The sequence below is a fragment of the Falco naumanni genome, chromosome 3, assembly GCF_017639655.2.
Source record: "Falco naumanni isolate bFalNau1 chromosome 3, bFalNau1.pat, whole genome shotgun sequence".
In the NCBI taxonomy this organism is placed as follows: Eukaryota; Metazoa; Chordata; class Aves; order Falconiformes; family Falconidae; genus Falco; species Falco naumanni.
Window position 1 is genome coordinate 82,486,589 of NC_054056.1, and position 20,275 is coordinate 82,506,863.

The 20,275-nt window shown below is 37.4% G+C and overlaps 1 protein-coding gene across 7 annotated transcripts in view; it reads left to right on the top strand.

Moving 5' to 3' along the window:
• HNF4G (hepatocyte nuclear factor 4 gamma) overlaps positions 1-10,039 on the top strand; it is a 58,468-nt gene extending 48,429 nt beyond the window's left edge. For 6 of the 7 annotated variants that reach the window (XM_040586853.1, XM_040586855.1, XM_040586852.1 and 3 more), the window contains 7 exons: positions 1,342-1,448; positions 4,615-4,770; positions 6,946-7,033; positions 8,304-8,456; positions 8,637-8,873; positions 9,357-9,479; positions 9,870-10,039. In XM_040586853.1, coding sequence (XP_040442787.1) covers positions 1,342-1,448; positions 4,615-4,770; positions 6,946-7,033; positions 8,304-8,456; positions 8,637-8,873; positions 9,357-9,479; positions 9,870-9,988 — 983 coding nt within the window. In that variant the 3' untranslated portion in view covers positions 9,989-10,039. The remainder of the gene's footprint in view (positions 1-1,341; positions 1,449-4,614; positions 4,771-6,945; positions 7,034-8,303; positions 8,457-8,636; positions 8,874-9,356; positions 9,480-9,869) is intronic. The other variant, XM_040586857.1, reaches the window with a different exon arrangement.
• Positions 10,040-20,275: the final 10,236 nt, after the last annotated feature.

Genomic DNA, 20,275 nt, shown 5'->3' on the forward strand with positions numbered 1-20,275 from the left:
GATTCTGAAAGCCCTCCACCGGTGACTTTCATTAGTGATTGTCAGAATACCTTAGTATTTTTCTAATTGGCACTGACCTTATTTTAATTATTTGGGTAGCACTTAAACTGTGGAGATTCAGTGAAAGTTTTTTTTCTGCATTCTTTTAAAAAGGGTTATATTTTTTTGTTTCCTGTGTACATGAAGATTTAGCACTTTGTGTTTATCACTGCACATTTCTTACCGTGACCTTAATAAAAGGCCCATCAGTGAGCGTCCTTGGCAAAAAGTTAGTACACCTCTCAAATAAACTTGTGCATTGCTCAGATAAACCCTGAAAACTATCCAGTGTATAGAATATTTTATTTTTTTATTGAAGCCTTTGGTACTGCTCCTAAATTCAGTAATGCAGATTGTTTCCCACAAAATAGCAAACATATCTTTGGAAATAAAGCTGCTGCTCTTAAAAATTGATGAGATTCCTTGTGCAATAAAAAGATTTTGATCAGCACAATTCTTATTTTTTTTTTCCTCTTTTCTTTTCTCCTTGGTCTAACCTTGGACATGATCTAGGTTTTAGAAAAATCTGATTGATAGTTTTATTTCTTCTTCTTCCTTCAATTCAAAAGTAAGCCTTGTTGCTTCATAAACCTTGCATGCGCTAATTAAGGATTCCTTACCCAAAGCACTTTTAACTGCCTATTTTTGGACCCCATGAGACAAAACTTATTGGCCTGAAAGTTTTTTGGTGCCTTTTTAATTATTATTTTTTTTTTATATTAACTTAGTTTATGTTCTGTAAACTGGCTAGGAATGCAATGTCACAGAGGAGGAACATGAGATTTAAGTTTCAACATTATCCTGCTAGTGGATTAAGTTCACAATTCATTCCTGTGTCAGGGTTTCTCACAGGAGAGCAGGAGTAAGGCTGTCAGACTGCCTCTGACTGAGGCATTCTGTAAAGCGGTGCTGTATACCTCTTGACCTGTTCAGCAGTCTGGAGATGTCCATGTCTACCATCATCATAAAACCTCACTTATTAAATTGGTTAAAATAACAAAATGACAGCGTATGTTCAAGTTCAAAGGAAGAAAGAGATTTTACTGTAATAAAGCCAGTCACAAAAGTGCTGATAATTCATTGTCTATCTAATTAGTTATACGTAGTTTTTATAGGCAAACAGTATACAGGTAAAGACCATAAACATGTATTGTCATCTTTCCTCATTACTTAAAGCTAAAAGCACAAGGTCTTTTTTTAATATCATACGTTTTGATTCTTATAGTTATATAGTAAACTTCTGAAATGATATTGTGTGGCAATGTCTACAAGTCAATAAACGAGATGATTATTCTTTTCCAGCTGTACAAAATGAACGGGACAGGATAAGCACAAGAAGAAACACTTTTGATGGCTGCAACATTCCCTCTATTAGCACATTGTCACAAGCTGAGACACTCTCCCGTCAGGTACTGAGATCTGCCACAACATTATTTGATTACTTTAACACCATTTTTCTAAAGTTAAATATTTTTCAGTTTCTTATTGTATTAAGCATAATTATTGAGATTACTTTTTTCTACTTCCAAATGCACCCAGTTTCCTCTTCCCAATGAAAGAATCAGTGATAGAATACATTCTTAAAGCAAAGTCAATAAAAAAATTCCACTTTGTACAGGAAAATATGTCCTAGGCACCTTTCTTAATAAAGCTTTATGGTTCTTACTGCTTTTAAATCAGTTCTGTCTCAGGCAGCTGGTGGCATCTATCTATCCTTGAGGCTGGCTTTCCCATGAAACATTAAGGAAAAAAATTGTCCAAAGCCATTACATTCAAAGGGGTGTGGACACTCATTTCCTTACATTCTTTTGAAAATCCCATTTTTAATATCCTTAGACATTATAAATAAGGCAAACAGAAGTGTTCCAACTACAGACTCTATTCACATCTCGCTTTTAAATTTTCTTTGTCTCATCTGAACTTCATTTTCTTTTTTTTTTTTTCTCCTATCCAATCAATTGCTGAATGGAACAGTCTCCAGTCCTTTTCTGCACCTCAGATAAATCATGGTCATTGATTCTGCATTCTTGCACCTCTTACTAACTTAGAATTTAACTGCCACCTTTATGATTTCATGCTGACTGATTTATACATCCCCAAATGTTTTGTAATCTCATCCTTTATCAGCATCGCTCTTAGGGTGGAACTGTCTGTAAAGAATTGATGCAGGAATTACTGGGTGATAGTCTTTGGCATGTATTGCATGTCTGGGCAGACTAGATGAACATAATGGACCTTCCTACCTTTCATACCTATACAGTATGAAAAATATACCTATTTTTACCTCCTTAGTAATTCCTTGAACTTGCTTATTGTGCTTTTTTTCGGTGTGTGTTACTCCCTTAATCATTTCCAACTGGTATATGCAATTCAGGAATAAGAGTTGTCTTAAACAGAATCACATCTTCAGCTGTTCCTGCCACAAAGTTCTTGTTGGGTGGTAGATTCCAGGCCTAAAGCATCACCTTGTGTATACACAAATTTATTCTACTTACTACTGGGTATGTTGTAGTAGGGGGTAATTGTTCCCAGTATGCCAAGCATATATGAAGATACACTCTTGTCCTCAAAGACCAAGAGGTCACGTTAACATGATGGAAAAGTGAAGTCTTTAAAGTCCTTGTTTTTCACTCAATCTAATGGATTTGTAAGATGAGTTCAATCCTGACGGGAGACTTGGAGGAGGTGGTAGTGTCACTAATCATTGGCCATGTCCTTCAGATGTGATACCGCATGAATCTCATGAATTCCCAGCAGAAGCTCACCAAGTAATTTCAGCACAGAGTCTATAGTTTGTCCTATAAGATGTAATTTATAAGGATGCATAGCTCTGATTAAAAGATGTTAATGGAAGGACAATGCATTAAGTTCATGAGCCAGTAAGTCTTAACAGTTAAACAATATACCTGTTCTTTACCTTCCTGAATTAACTTCTAGTTGGTACATGGTAGTCTGTTTTTCTGGTAGATCAGAGTGCCTCCTGCTATCAGAACTCTCTGTGTAGGCACTTTTGAATCATGATCAAGACTCCTCTTACTCTTCTGGAAAATGTGAAATCTGTTTAATTTCATTTACTCTGTTTCTGCACTGAATGTTTTCTTGACTGAATCATTCTGGTAGCTCTCACCTGAATGTTATCCACTATTTTCAACTTTGTTTTTGTAGAACAGATGCCAGAAATGGACTCATGATTACAGCAGGGATTTCACAAATGCTCTGTCTACAAAAAGACAATACCGCTAACCTTTTCCCTACATGATAGCCTTTGAATTATGTATCAGAGGATTTTTTCACCTGCCTAGCTGTTGTATTTCCCTGAGAACTAATGTTCAGCTGGTTAACTGCCATTAATATCTAAGCTGTTTCCAGTGTTTTAGACTACTGAATTATGAAGGAAGCACTGAGCTTTAGTTCAGAAGTGCAACTCCTTTTGACCACCCAAGGATAATGGGATTTCACCACAGATCCCACTGGGGGATTTAAGATGGATCTGGGAATGAAGGGGATCTGGTAGGAGTCAACCTAAATAGCATCCACCATCCTGAAATGTGTAGGTACACAGCATTAGAAGACCAAACAAATATTTTTTGGGGGGTGGGGTGTAGGTGGGTGGGAAGGAGATAATCACACTACAGAATTTCCTGCTTTCTGTAAAACATAAGGTGAAAATCAGTTTCATATGCCTTGTACAGTGGTGGAGTTTTGTTGTGCTGGGATCCTTTCTCTTTCTTTTCCTCTTTTCCTTTTCCTTTTTCTTTTTCCTCTTTCGTCTTCATCTTCGTCTTCTTCCTTGATATGATAGCAACTATAAACTCCTCTTCTCAGGCTTGGTTTTATCTTAAGCTGTCTTTCCTGCCTAGCTTAAAAGCAACCCTGATTTTGTTCCTTTCTTTGAAAAGTCATTAAGAATTTCAGGTTTTGGCTCAGTGATTACATGAAAGTACCCTAGCTTCAGACCCAGAAAGATATTGCTCTCTTCTTATTTCACAGAACACTGTTCACTGCAGGTGGTCTAATGCACACTCATATCCTTTACATTTGCTCTGAAATGTCTCAGGCCTCCGCCTATACTGCCGCTTCATCATTACAAACCATTCTCCTCCAGGCACTAAAACCCCCTGTTTTACCTTCTAAAGTTAATGATACTTATCTTTTCACTAGAAGAGCATGCTACCCCCTTAACTCTTTCTTCCTTTGCCCTTAATGTTACTGCATGCCCCTGTGAGCTCTTTTTTCTTTCTGAAATGAGGTAAATGTCAACCATTGTAAAGGAATAAAAACCCCCACCTCACCCCTACAAATTATCAGGGCTCGGGTATATTAAAAATAGTATTTCAGAATGAGGAGATATTGTATCATGATATAAATAGTGTAATTTTTAACATACTGTAATACACACTGGTAGTAATGAGAAATGAAAGATTTATGTGCAGACTAATTGTCCATATGGTCAAGGAAATTCTCAAGAGTATGCATGATTACTGATGTGATTTTTTTCTTAAATATGCTGTTAACCATTGAAAATGCAGTTATATGTAATTTAACATTGTTACTTTTTTCTCTCACTATGGCCAGATCTCAGTCGCCAGTCCTGGTGCTAGCACTGACATAAATGTTAAGAAAATTGCTGGTATTAGTGATGTCTGTGAATCTATGAAGCAACAACTTTTGGTGCTGGTGGAATGGGCTAAATACATTCCAGGTTTCTGTGAGTTACCACTGGATGACCAGGTATAAGAGGAGACCAAAGAGAGGGGTTTAATTACTGTCCCGCTATTTCTGTGATATTTAAATGTTACAATTAAACACTCATTTTTTGGTAGCTGAGTGCTAGGTCTACCATCTTAATGGTTTTTAAACTTATGAAATAGCACCACCACAAAAAAGACCCAAACAGAGGAAATTGATAAGGCTCTAGCACACTAATGAAAAGAAGCAGCAACCTACTATGTCTTTAATTGTTTTGTGCTTTGTGTATTGTTTTGGAAGCAGAGATACCAACCTGCATGGAAAAATGAAAAAAATCTTGTAAAAAAAAGCCATGTTTTTTTCAGACCTTGCAAAGTGTTTATTTAATGTTCACCTTTCATTACAATATGGTTTAAGACAGCATGTTATTTAATCTGAAGCATGTCTTCTCTACTTGGAAAAAATAAAATCCATTAGAATCTCAAACAAATGCCAAACATACTGATATCAATCCATAGCAAATAATCTTTCATATAATACAGTGTAGTAAAATTATATTGTATATAATCAGCGCAGGGGAAAAAAGCACCAAACCTTGAAAATTCTTAAGGGTTTTTATGACAGAGGTCTGATCTATCATTACACCTGCAATATATCCTGATATATCACTGGCTTTCAGAGTAAGTTGTGCTAGCACACTTGGAATCAGTGTCTCCATGTTGCGGTGAGCAGTTCCCTTACCGGCTGCCTGGGCAGGAGGTTAATTCATGGCTCAGGATCCAGTCCACCAAAATCTGACTCAGCTTGAAAGTGACTTTATGAAGTTGAATTGTGTAATTCCTCCTTTTTGCCTCCTCAGTCTCTCAGTTTTTAGGAAAATCCTGTAAGGACGGTTAAATCATCCTTGGGTTTGAGACTCAAACTGAGTCATTCCCTCTTATACTTTTCCCCAGGAATACAGGGTGTTTCAGCCCACAGAAGACCCCTCAGATAGGTCCTTGATGTCTTTTCAGACCCACAGAGTGTGATATGTGTGCACAATCTCAACATACTGGAATAATTTAAAAATCGGTTCATGTAAAGAATAGAATTTTTTAATGCATTGGTTACACAAGAGCAACAAAAGTGAGCAAAAATATTGCTGTTTTTATTTTTAAGATGGCATGAAGGAAAAGAGAAGGGATCAGACCTCATTAAAAAGCTCCTGTATTTAAAAAAAATTATAAGATATCACCTTAGAAAGATAGGCTGAAAGCACCCCTGCAGTGCTTGAAGAGTACATGTTGGGAAATAATCCAGAACATTAAGTACCTAAGAAGAGTGTGACAAAGGTATTGGGAGTTAAAACAAATGCCACTTTTGCATTTGTGATAGCCTTTCTAAGGGGCATTGTGCATTTAATTAAAAAATAAACAGTCTGGTTTTGAGCAAACGATTCCTCATGTGGGAATCAGCCTATTTACAAACCCTAGAGCAGGCCGGAGCAGATAAGTTAGCTCTACTGACAAGCTGAAAAGTCTTCACACATTAAGAATTCCTAGGTGCTGTGTACCTTTACATCACGCGTAAAGTACTGGCTTGGATTCGTAAGAAAATAATTACTTGCCAAGGAAGGAGTTCCTTGAGAAAATAGAGGCTAGTGCTGAAGTTTCAAACAGATACTAAAACCAAGGAAAGTAAATAGGTGACAGAGAGTAATGTAATGACCACATTTCAAAGTGTCTTCCCAGGATGAATCAGGTTTCTTCTTTGTTGATGGTAGTGGATATTTTAGCATATCTGGTTTTGTTGGGGAAAAAGCTCTTTTGAGTGTCCCATAATTTTTTCATTCAAGGTGAGAAAAATGAAACACTGATAGTGCTGAATATTCTGTAACAGTTCATTCCAGCCCACCAGAGTCTTTAGTGTCAACTTAAAATTCCAGAGAAAACTGTACTAGGAAATAAATGCAAGTATGTATTTATTGAGAAGTATTTTGCAGAGCTGTATGTTTAAAATATAGACCAAATGCTAGAACTAACAGGGGATGATAATTATAGTGTACTGCTAGTACAGTGTTTTTACATTCACTGTACATTTTTACATTAGAATTTTAAAAATCTTAAACATGTACCTATAGCTGAATGCACTCACAGTAATATGCATCCTCATTTCTTTTACCCTTATTGAAACTTACTGCTTTATTGTCTAATTAGAGTCTGCTGTTTTTTTCTTGAGGTTGCCCTGCTAAGAGCACATGCTGGGGAACACCTGTTGCTTGGAGCAGCAAAACGGTCCATGGCGTATAAGGACATTTTACTTTTAGGTAAATATTGGTTTTGTTTTAATTAATAATGATGATGTTGTAGTACATTAGCAACCATGTAATCACTTAAGTAGGACAACTGATATGGCACAATCAAAGCAATGCATTCTGTGAATGCTAAATAGCTATTTAATGGTATAATGTCACGTGCCCCCTTCCAGCAAAAGAGGTGAACAGCTTCCTGTGAGTTAATACGGCTAAAGGTTTAAATGGATACCAGAAGCCACAACTTAAGGGGGTGGCTGGCAGATTTTCTCCTTACATGAACATCCTTTCTGCACCTTTGTCCCATAAAAAAACCAGAACACAAAAGCTCCATAAAACCTCTTTGATTAAGAGAGGAGCAGCCAACCTGTGGCCCATGTACTAATTTCAGTCTTTGTGAAAACCATTTATCTGGAGCTTTCTCAAGAGCCCTTCAGACGCAGTCAGAGAACACCCTATAGACTAAAAAGTTGGATAGCCTGTTCCCTGCAATTCGCTTTCCCAGGAGCCCTCTCACTGCTGCCTTGGCAGTCGCCATGTAGCCATCATACAAACAGCATACCTGTTGTCCTGTGCCACGTGGGAGACGGGTGAATCCATGGCACAGTGAGCAGTCATGCCTGCATAAGCATATTCTTGGTCACTTGAAGTGGATCCTTCACTGGGTTATATGATATAACTTATGCTAGATCACTTCTGGACAGAAGGTGAATTAAGATGCCGTGATGGAGACTTCTTCAAAATATCAATTTAAAATTAAAACATAAATTAAAAACTTATTTTGTACTGAAAATTTTTATGATGCTTATGGTTTTTCTTAGGAGTAACAAAAGCTTCTGTTAGAAAAAGAATTCCTGGTGTCTCCTCTGGAAGAAGGCTTCTTCGACCATTGATGAATCCTGATCATTCAGTTTGGAATATAGTATTTTAATAGGGGAAGAATAAATTTTAAGATCAGTTTATAATTATATTTATCTATTACATAAAGTTGAAGGCCTGCTTGCTCCATACTTGTGCATTCAAATATGGACCTCAGTTCTATGGGCTAATCGGTTACTGTACATGTTGGCATATTTATGTGCACAGATTATTTACTGGGTGACAGCTGTATTTTGCACTTACTCTGTTCGCAAACAGTTTTGTATGACACAAAGGAAAGTTACTACTCAAAAAAATATTAATTTGATTAAGCGAAATGAGATACGCTTTTGAAAATGGGCTTCATCTAGTATGTTGCATCAAAGTCTTTATACCAATCTGCATGTTGGTATTCTTTCTCTCTAAGGCAACAATTACATAATCCATCGCAACAGTACTGAAGTAGAAATCAGCCGAGTGGCAAATCGGATTCTGGATGAATTAGTTCGACCCTTCCAGGAAATTCAAATAGATGACAATGAGTATGCTTGCTTGAAAGCAATTGTGTTTTTTGATCCAGGTACTTTTTCAAAAATATCTCTCAGAATTAATTTAGATGTGATTATATTGGAAGTAATTTTTGTTGAGGTACCATGTGCTCGTGTTATATACCTGGATGGAAAAGAATAAAATGAAAAAAAGTAAGATGCTCCTCCCAAATCATAATCTGTCTTGACTTCAAGATTTTTTCATTTTTAAGATGCAAAAGGCCTGAGTAATCCAATGAAGATTAAGAACATGCGGTTCCAAGTCCAGATCAGTTTAGAGGATTATATTAATGACCGTCAGTATGACTCCCGAGGAAGATTTGGTGAACTTCTGCTTCTACTGCCCACACTCCAGAGCATCACTTGGCAAATGATTGAGCAAATACAATTGGTTAAACTATTTGGAATTGTTAAAATTGACAGTTTACTTCAGGAAATGTTACTGGGAGGTAGGCTAACAGCTTGTTAAATTTACGATGTTGTATTATGTTGAATTTAGCATACATCATGAGGGGATCATGATGTAAGCAAGCACTCTGACTGTTGCCTTGCTGGCTGAGCTTTGGGTCATATAATTGTTATCTAAAGCCTTCTTGTCTTGGCTGCTCATCTTATTAACTCAGTCCTACAAGCTGAGATTGTGCTGTGTTCTTCTCAGTCATTGCTGGATATCTAGACATACAATTCCCTAGGCACGTGGAAGAATCCCTACAAATACTTCATGAAATCCACTGTTAATGCAGTCAAAACAGAGAAAACAAATACGGTGCTTAATGTGGTTGGTCTGGTTAAATTGTTTAATGAATACCCAGAGGCAATTATTCAAATTGCCAATCAAAATATTTGCTCTGCAGAAATGTAATTACTGAAGTTTAAGTTGCTGGTGACAGCATGGTCTTTTGAATTAATAAATGCTCATGTTATTTTTGCAGGTACTTCTAATGATGCCAGTCATCTGCATCATCCAATACATCCTCATTTAGCCCAAGATCCATTAACTGGCCAAACTATCCTCATAAGTTCAATGTCTGCTCCTTTACATACAGAACAGATTTGTAAGTAATTGCAAGTTAGCTTTCTGTCATAACATGTCACTGTTATATTTAAAAATATTATTTAGATTGGTGGCTCCTCAATGCTCAAAGTTATTTCATCAGCGTTCTTACAGTAAAATAATTGTGCATTAGAACCTTATGTATATAAACAGTGTTAAGTAAGAGACTTTGACCTGAATTTAATATTTAAAAAATTCATCACCATTCTGATATATGATTGTTTTCACATGCACAATTTTTAATGAACTAAAAATTCTGAGAATTAAAATATTCTGTTTCCCTAGCATGCCTAATGTAACAGAACTTCCATTCAGCACAGTAGTATCTATCTCTGTATGCAGAGTAGGTCAGAATGTAAAAATACATAATCGTTTCTATATTCTTTTTCAGCAACTCCAGAAACTCCATTACCTTCCCCTCCTCAAGGCTCTGGGCAAGAATACAAAATGTCTACAAATCAGGCTTCAGTCATTGCACAGCAATCTATTTTGAAACAAAAACCATTGTGATGTTTCTGTCTGTCTTACTTGTCCTTTCTTCCTTCCTTCCTTCCTTCCTTCCTTCCTTCCTTCCTTCCTTCCTTCCTTCCTTCCTTCCTTCCTTCCTTCCTTCCTTCCTTCCTTCCTTCCCTTCTTCCTTTTTATGCACTAGATAAATTGGTAGGACACTTGCACATTTAAAATCTCAGGATTAAAAAGGAAATTATTTCCTCAGCAGCCACTGCTGTGGGTGTTTCTTAAAACACCTCATGATTTGGAAAGTAATACTGTTCTGACTGCCACATAAAACTGTAACTGTGGACACTGCAGTCTGACAAATATGTATAGAGGTTGATATGAGTTTTAGATCTTATACCTGCACAGATTCATTTTTTATTTCCTGTTTTAGTTGTTGTCTTAATATTATTGTTTTAAATGTGTATATAATTTTTTAATTGTGGCAGAACTGGTTAGTGCTTGTTTAGCTGTGAATTGTAGGCACAAAAAAGTGGGTTGATCAGACAAAACTTAAGATTCCATTAATTCCTCCCTGCTTAGTTATTTGTATGAATCAGAGGTCCTGCCATAGGCTAATTCGTTTGAAGACTTTTTAAAATCTGTATACAAAGTAATTTCTGTATCAGTCAATTGGACAGTGCCAAGGCATAGGTGCTAGCATTTATATTGCTAAGTACTTAGAACAAGGACTAGTATGTTTTCTGGTCAGGACTATTACTTTCCCAAGCAATTTCTGGGCACACTTTGGGGATTAGGCCAGTCCAAAGACACTTTTTACCAGGTACTTTGGATATGGCCACCTCTCTTCAGGGGCACAGAGAGTATAACTAGGAATATGGCCAGACCATGCCACTTGACCTCAGGGCTGGATGTAGACTTTGTACTGTTCAATTTACTAGTGTAAATGTTAGCCATTGTGTTTATTTGCCTAACTGGCTAATGAATATATGTTTTAGCAATCACTCTAAAATTCAGCTACAGAGAAACTGTAGTTATGTAGCAGCACTGTGTCTGGAGAGGTACGGCTTACTGACTCAAGCAGCAAATGTGCCTGAGTTCAGTTCCAGATGTTCCTGGTTTGAGCCATGGTATTTCAAGCTAGAAGGCAGAAAGCACACCAGATACTCATCCTCTGGATTTTTAAGAGTTTTCAGAAGACTGGGATGAATTGATTTACTGTGACGAGCCCTCTTCTTCTCCTCTTCCTTCCCTTCCAGTCTGGGGGGATCCAACACTAAGTTTTGTACCTGGAGTCTGTAATAACAAACCCATCTGGATTTGGACCCTCTGTGGATTTGCACAAGGGGGACCTTGTGACACATACTCACTTGGACATATACTTACTCAGTTACAATTTGTGAAGACAATCTATTATGATACATAAAGTGATATGTTGTTCATACAACACTGACATCATAACAAAATCACCACTTTGCACAATGTATTTATTCCAGAAACAAATGATTTTCCTTTAATACTTTAAAGTAGACTTTCTTCCCAGATGTTATGTAAGAGAGAAATGGAGGGTGGAAAAAGGAGAGGAAAATATTGCTGTTTGATGAACTATTGCAAAGAGAAAACAGTGGAGTCAGAAATTCCGCAAGGTCAGATACTGATCATCCTGAACCAGACACCCGCATTAACTGCAGCATCCAAAGATGGGTGATGTTATACCTCTGGCATTTGAAAGTTGCTCAAACTGGTATGATTCTTCAGATACGTTTTTGCAGGTGGGAATTGCACCACAGTAATTGCTGAGCTGACCTGAACTTTCAACAGGCTTTAATGAGAATACACTTACCACCAGGTAGATGCTGTGGTTTTTGATGTTATTTTAAAGTAGTTGCTTTTGCAAAGTCTGTGTACAGTAGCCCTTAATGTGTACCTTTTGCTTTTTAGAGTGTTTTTCTTTTTGCTGTTTACTGTTTAGTTTTTATCAGTGCATTGTTCTTTTTACAAATCCCTTTTAATATGAGTTTTTATGACAGAATAAAGTACTGAAGTTTTGCCATTAACTTTAGGGGAATCTGGACTGTGCTGTTTTTATAAATTGGCCACCAATGCTTTGTGGAGAAAGAAAAAAGTAAAGCATGCACGAGAAATACCAAGCAGCCCAAAAGTTGACTGATGGAGGTTACTTTTGTGTACCTGTCATAGAAAGAATGCTGGACTCAAGTTGGCTCTGCATGACTTTACTGGGTCAGATTAATTAAGTTGGTTGCATAAACATGGCGGTATTGGTTCTGACTAAAAACATTTAACTGGAAATAAAAAGTAATCCCCAAGTTGGCCACCCTTGCCTTATATAAGTGATCTGAATAATAGCTTAATGGGTTTAGTTTTTACACTGTACTTTAGATATAAAGTGTACAGTTAAATGTTGTCACACACTGCCAAAATGTACTGGATGAAAAATATACTTTAGTATTTTATCTGACAAAAAGTTGTTATCTATTTTGTACGATATATTACATTTTTGAATAAGAACACCACCACTGTAATTTATTGGGAAAAGCTGATTTATTTTATAAATGTAATGTTATTTTTGTAAACTTAATTATGAAAAATCAGAAATGATTAGCTTTGTTAAATATTAAATTATAATGAGATGTAACTTTATATGTTTGAATTTCGATACCAAGTTTTTGTGTTGAGCATTTGGAATTGAAATGGTTGCTGGAAGTATTTCAAATGGACTGTTTTTCATCAAAGCTCAATAAAGAAAAATGAATGATCTGAATGACACATTTGCCTTTTGGTAAATTTTTTACTATTCAGATAAACAATGACAATGCTTTATATTGCTTATGTTATGAATGAATATAAAACTGTAACATGCTTTCATGTCTGCAGTATTCACAGCATCACAGAATGGCTGAGGTTGGAAGGGACCTCGGGAGGTCATCTTATCCAACCCCCCTGCTCAAAGCAGGATATTGAAATCATATGAAAGAATATGATGGCAACATTTTAGTTGATTCTACTGTAACATGGCAAAGTATTACATAGCTACGGTTTTTAATTTTTAGTTCTGACTCAGAAAAGAACTGAAGCACATGCTTAATTCCATCTGTGTTTAAAATGAAGCATATGTTCAACAGCTTTTTTTTTTTTTTTTTTTTTTCCTGGACAGAGACAACTGAACAAATCACTCCCTTTCATTGCTGTAGTGCATTGTTATTTAGGCTAATTTAGTTGCAACTAAGCAGTTATATTTTTTGTAGGTAAAGACTTTGAAAACTTTAGAAAGACTCTTCAAAATACATTCTTTTAGATAACCAGCTTCTCTTCAGCATCAGAAAGTATGTTCAGTTGTATGTGTCCTTTGAATACATTTTGAGTAGAGGTGGGGTTTGGTTGGGTTTTTTGCAGTTGAACGATGGTAATAGCACAATGAATTGGGCTGTTTACTTTTGCTCATATGCTGTGCTCTGGGTTGCAGAGCTGCAGGGCAAAGCTGCCATGGGAGAAAGAAGAGACTCCACTTCTGAATGCTGGAGATATTCAGGTCCTTCTGAGGAACTTGTGTCTGTGGCTGATTACTCTAGATGAAGGATTTCTCTGCCCTTTACTTGTAAATGCTGACTTGGGTGAAAGTTTATGATTTTAGGGAACAGAAGAGATTTTTTTTTCAGCCTACAAAGGAGAAAACATGGGAAAACCCCAACATCTTCAGTGCCATGAAGTGCTGACAGACTCTTCTTTAAGGATTTCCATAAGTCAACTTTACAAGCAGCTCCAATATGTGAATCAGGAGTGCATATTTTACAAAAAGAGATGAATGTATTAACTTTCAGTTCTAATCACTGTACAAAATTCTTCCCAACTAAGGAATTCTGAATGTGAGTAAAGGTATTTACTGAACTCCAGGAACCTTCTACAACAGAGAATTTAACATTCTCTGAATATAAGAAAATCCATTATAGCTCCTGGTTAATGTTTGTATACTTGGCAGTTCTGTTTTCACCTCAAGGATGTCTGTCAGTCTGTGACTGACTAAAATTTTTTATGTCTTTCCAACAAGCAACATTTCTGATTGTGCATGTCCTATATTTGTTTTATGCTAAATTATATAGTAAGCAAATATTTAGCTCCACATTTTACAGTAATTCATTAAAAAATCTGGATTGGTTTGAAAATATCTACATTTTTAATGTTGTCTCTGATGTAGAGCCATTAGCTTTCTTCTTTCTCTTCATTCTCCCTTGGAAAATGCAAGAAATGAAAAAAAAAAATATATTTACCTCCAAATTTAAAGTAATTGTGTTAACATTGCAATTGTGTTTCCCTCTCTTCTGTGTTTTTGAAATATAAAAAGAAAGATAACATAGTTGTCATCAAGGTGGGCATCAGTTACTGCTTCCTTCTGATTCCTTATTTTCTTGTGGCAAATCCAAATATCTTCATTAATTGGAAAGCCTACATGCAAATAAAAGAGCCCTCTATGAAGTCAAAATTTAAACTTGATTATAGAGAGGAGGAGTAAAGTTGCTGAACTGCAGGAAATATGTTTTCAAAAATTTCTTCCATAAAAATTACAATGCATACCTGATTTCTAATCAAAATGATAACTATTTCTATTAAAGGGTGAGGAACTTAAAGAGAAAAATGAAATATATAGACTTACACGGTGAAAGAGAACTTCCATTTTCTATCAGAAGATGGAACGTGGCAAATCATTCCCTTTGAATACCAGCATATCTAAATAGCCTCTAAACAGGATGGGCAACATCTGATCAAGATGGGGGAACAAGCATGTTATGCCTAAAAAATATTCTTATGACAATGACCTCTGTTCCTTAATGTGGTGGACCTACAATTGCTACTGGTATTTTCTGGGAGTTCATCTGAGTCGAATGTTAGTCAAAGATGACACATTGACACTAGATTTACTGGTGGGGCTGAGAGGGTTGTCATCTCCTCACTAACATTGATGTGACAGCTGCTCCAGGTCACTTGATGGCAGTACAGCCTTGCACCAACACAGAGCTCTTAATTACCTAATGATTTTGGGCCTGACACCACTATTTTCCTTTTGCAAGGGTGAATGTCACTGATGTCTAACATGACGAGGTGAGCTTCAATGGGTGAACAGCAGCAAATGTTGAAGATTTTCCTTTACACACACTGGTCAAATCAGCTAAAGCTTAGAACTGTGCTCTGAGATTAAAGAGAAAAGCCTAGAAATCCACACTTTAATTTCTTTGACTTGGATCTGAATAGCGTTGGCTGGTCTCTTTGAGTCTCATTGTAGCAAGAGTTGAACAGTTGAGAAGCTCACGTGTCTGATCAGGCTCAGTGGCTTTGTGGGTTTGGCCTCCCACGTAACCTGCTCTGCCAGTTTGTTAGTAGGTTGGCCAAACAGACAGCAGCTGCTGTTTCAATTTTATAATTCTGAATGTCTTCAAGGACACCTAGCGACAAAGAATGTGCAGGGAGATGTGTCTCTGGGAGCAAAATTACCTTAAGAAGTTACAGGAGATAGTGATTGGTTAGAGAAAAATATTTTAGTAGTGTATAGAATAAGATGGACCACAATCCTTCAAGGGAATTTAGTGAAAGCAGGAAGGAAAGAAGGCCCACAAAAATCTGATAGCACTGTCAATTCCATGAAGAGCCCAAGTATAACATTAGACAGCTTTGCTCAAGATAGTTTGCTTTGTGATCCAGTGTATCACCTGCACATTGCAAACATCGGATTAAGTTGGAACAGCTGGTTATTTACATTTTTTCTTGAGCAGTTCATGAAACGTATCCCACCCAGTTTAGCATGCCCTCAGGTGCCCCCAGACAGCTTGTTGTGATTGCTGGGCAGGGATGCAGGGAGGCCTGGGCACATTCTGCATCACTGCTCCAGGACCCTTCGTCTAAGTGTTATTTAAACACATCACTGATCACTGCACAGTAATGACATGCACGTGAAACAGGACCCTTCCTGTAGCCCATGGTAGTGCTTTACTGTCACCAATCCCCTTTTATCATTGTGTCTTGTTGCATGTGGCACAGCTGAACCTCCCAGCTGTATCACCTGCACTATGTGTGCACATGGCCTGACTGCTTTTCCTGGAGCAGCTCTGCAAGTTCCCCCACTCTGGGAACACTACAAACAGTGAGCACCCAACTGATGCTGCCAGGCCAGCAGTCAGTCACCTTGCAAAATGATCATGGTAGCAGCTGATCCATTATGTTAAGTCAGGCTTTATTTCATACTTCTCATAGGCCAACTGAGAGGAGATAAAAACTTGGTCAAGATTTTAGTTGTCTAAAGAGGCAACTTTTCAATTTGATACAACTTTGGAGAAAAAAAAAAAGCGTTGGAGCTGGTGATGTTCTCATCTGACACCTTCACATCAGCCACTTGATCTGCAGAGTGCTTGTGTCACCCTTTAGAATGGCCCCTATTTACCGCCTTTTTGAAACAAATCAACTAACTAGATTGGATTATAACAGCTATCTAGCTAAAATTATGCCAAATTCATAGAAACACAATTCTGAGATCACATAAAAATTTCTTTTTTAGTCTTTGCACTATGCCACTTATAATGAAATGGTGCAGCTTATGTTACATTTTGATCAGTAAGCAGTTGCCCCCCCGTTTTTTTGACCCTCCTCACAACTGAATGAATTTTCATGAATATGACTGCCCAACAAAGCATCCCATTATTCAGATGCCTGCCTTTTGTAATTTAAATAATGTAAGCATATGAACATAGAGATTTTGAATTAAGAGGCAAAGGCAATCTCACCAAAAGAGTTTATTCAATATATTTCCAACATCATCTACTCCAAGATATAATTAAGATTACCATGGTCCAAGACTAATTTGCTGTGGTTTCCAAAAAGTGGAACAGATAGCAGTTGTAATAGCGGACAAGAATTTTCCATATAAAATTTTTCATTGTCATGTTAAATTTTTTAATGAGCATCAGTCTTGATCAGAAATGTAATAAAACGAAACAATACTCTAAAATATGCAGACAGATGTATTATAAAATAACAAACTTTATATATTTATGTACTGTGAAGTACACTTTTCTTTTGCAACATGAACATTAATATCCATTTTTTATCTCAAGAGCAAAATCACAATTTAACTGTAGCATGATCTGTCCTCTATTTTAATGCAGCTTTTTTTGCAGGTTGATTAGAATTGCATCATGTGATTAAATACATAGAGGCAAATATTCCATCCTTGTGACACTGGGCCTTTTCAGAGATTGACAGCCTGAGGTGCTGCTCATAAACCAACAAATAATTTGAAAATGAAAACAGGGATGGAGTTCTGGAGGGCAGAAGAGGAATCCACATCTCCATGATCACGAGGAAGGCATGGTTGGAGCTTTCAGGTTACAGAAAAAACATGCTTACAGAAGACAACACCTGTTAAGGAGAAATTTGTACTTTGAGGATAGAGGTAATAGTGGGAAAAAAATCCCTTAAAAAATAGTGTTGTTAGACTAAAGGGCACCCAGTTGGGGAGGACAGATTCAAGAAGGCTTGATAAGCACAGAAAGGCAGTCAGCAGAGGTACTAACACAGTACTGTTGCCTTTGCCTTTTGCACAGCACTATTGCCTTTTGCACTTCCTCAGCTTCTGGAGCTATGTGAGTATGTGAAGAGGAATCTTTCTTTTGTCATGTTAGAGAAAGCTTCAGGATAGCATGGTTAACGGAGAACTTCCTCAAACAATGAAATTTACACGCAGAAAAATCAGAAGAAATATTTTGATTTTGAAAACATTTACTGATCTTTTTATACAAGTCAATTTTTCTGCTTTTTTAGTGCTTTTTTCAGATTTTAAATGCTTGGAATTCACCATGTTACATCAGATGTCATTTTTGTGTTCTGCCTGGTGAGGGGGGAGTAGAGGCAGTGGATGAAGACATTAAAAGGCCACAAAAAAGCCAAAGCAGTGGGAACGCTCAGACCAGAATGCACCTTCACCAGCACGCTAGACAGTCTCATGGGACCTACTTCAGCTAAAGCCTGTGAATGGAATTATTTGCTCAAATTACTGTCTTCAATCCTAGTATAATTTACTGATGATAAAGGTTCTTTAGTGTAATAACTATTAATTGCACTGCTCTGTCCTCTCTCTCACCTGAATTGTATCTTTGCCAGAGTAAGAGTCCTTATTTATTTATAGCTTTCAATTTTATATTGAATCCCGTGCCTGAGAATCCTTGAACCCATCAAGCCTGTAGCACTTGTGTTGGCACACTGCTAGCCCCGTTTCTTGTGAGCTCAGGCTGAGGTTCCTGGGGCAAAAAAAAAGCACCTACTAGAATAACTAGAAAAGGCAAGAGAGAACAGCAGCAGATTTAGAAGGGTGCAGAGCATCCTGTCATTTCTGTTACTGCCGCTGAACTCACTACCTACTATTTATGACCCCTGAACATGTTAGTGACTGCACAGTAGTTCCTCATGTCACAGGGAGATGTATGGTGACATAAAGGTCTGTATGCTGCCACTCATTTTCTCTGGGCAATCTCCATCTGGATTGTTACGGGGAGTGTTTGGCTGTTATTTCATCCCATTCTTTTGTTTAAAAAGCACAAATGCATGAGTCATCCCTTGCCTCTTCGTGGTTTATTTCATTCATAAATACTGATGCTGAAGTATTAGTAAAAATGTAACATTCGGGACAGTTCTTAGCTGATGCATTTCACTTGCTCTACTACTTACTTTAATAATATCATTTTCCAGCAGTGTTTATCTTCTAATACCACTCAATTTTATTACAAGGTAGCTTAAGATTTTGATTTAAGTTTATGTTGTGACTATGGGACAGTAATGAGGAATACCAGTATTTCTGTAAATGAGGTATTGCAGTCAGAGTGTGTGCTACAACGCTTTAAAGCTGCTCTTCTCTGAAGTTCTGTATTTTGGGTGCAATGTGTATTACAGGTTGATCCCCAGTACACACAAACCAATTCACCAATTTAGTCCTCATTATTTCCTGTCACTTTGTTTTAAACTACATTCAGCACAGGAGACAAAGCTGTGCCTATTGTCCACGGTCATTTGCTTTATATATGGAGACACTGAGAATTATTTATTGACCTTTGAAGTAGAGTGTCAAGCTCCTTTAATATTCTTTCATTTCAGATGATGAGGAATACAACTGAGAGTGCTTGGTCATTCCCATGTGACTTGTGTCCTCCGTGGTAATGAGGCTAAGTGGTGCGGATGACCCCTAATCTAAGAAAGGAACAGCAGAGCGCCTGCTCCAGCATGTCTGTAGGGCTACATCACCCTGTAACTGGAAGAGAATTACTTTCTGCTTCTTTTCTGTGACATAAAGATAGCCTAGCCTCCACTAAAGCTGCTGCTCCAATGGCATGGTTCTTATTCATGCATTAGGTATTTTGCTTTTTTATATGAAAAATATTACAGTGCAATATTATGACACAATACAAAACACTAGAATATTATTTGAAGGAAATATTTGCTAAAGAGCACAGCAAGCCTACCTTGGAGTTTCATAAGTAAGCAAACTCGAGGAGAGATAGCAGGAGTCCTATTATTTTTGCTCATATAGAAATTAAGAGTATCTGGGTGTTGCTTACTAATGTAACCTACTGTATACAAATAAGCACCTGCCTTCAGAGCATGATGTAGAGCTCTTTAGGCTGCTAAGACATTTGAGATACAATCTGAAAAAACACTTAGCACACTAACCCAATCCAACAGAGCACTTAAGTGTCATGGCCTGAGACTCATGGCTGACTTTGTTGGAGCTGCTTATAAGCTTAAAGATGAGTGCACTCTGGCATGCTGTGTAGGGGTAGGCAGCATGCCACTGCATGCCACCCTGCCAGATGGAAAATACTTCAGTGCTGCAGCCTGTCATGCAAACTATTGCTGATTCAGCCACAGTAGTTTAAAAAAACAACTTTCAGCAGAATGGATGCTCTCTTCTATCCACGGGAAACACTGTCAGAAGACAAGATGCAGACCGAGCTAAGCATCCTCTATAAATGGCAAAGGCTCCCCCACCTCTTCAACATTTTGAACATAAAATCAATAAGAGGTAGAAAATTCGGATTTTTACCCCTGGACTTCGGTGAAAGTTTTGAAGGGACCAAATAACTCTTTCCACCTGCGTATGAAATGTTGTTGGAACTGAATGCTCAGCCATCAGCTGGGTAGAAGCTTTTGTCCTGTCACAAAGCTATGCTCACAAATAGAGTTACAATCACATCCTTGCAGCAACATCTGTGATTGAATGGACTATGGGAGCCCGCACTATGTTCTAATACCTTTAGACACAGACCCTCTCAAAATGGATCTAGTGAT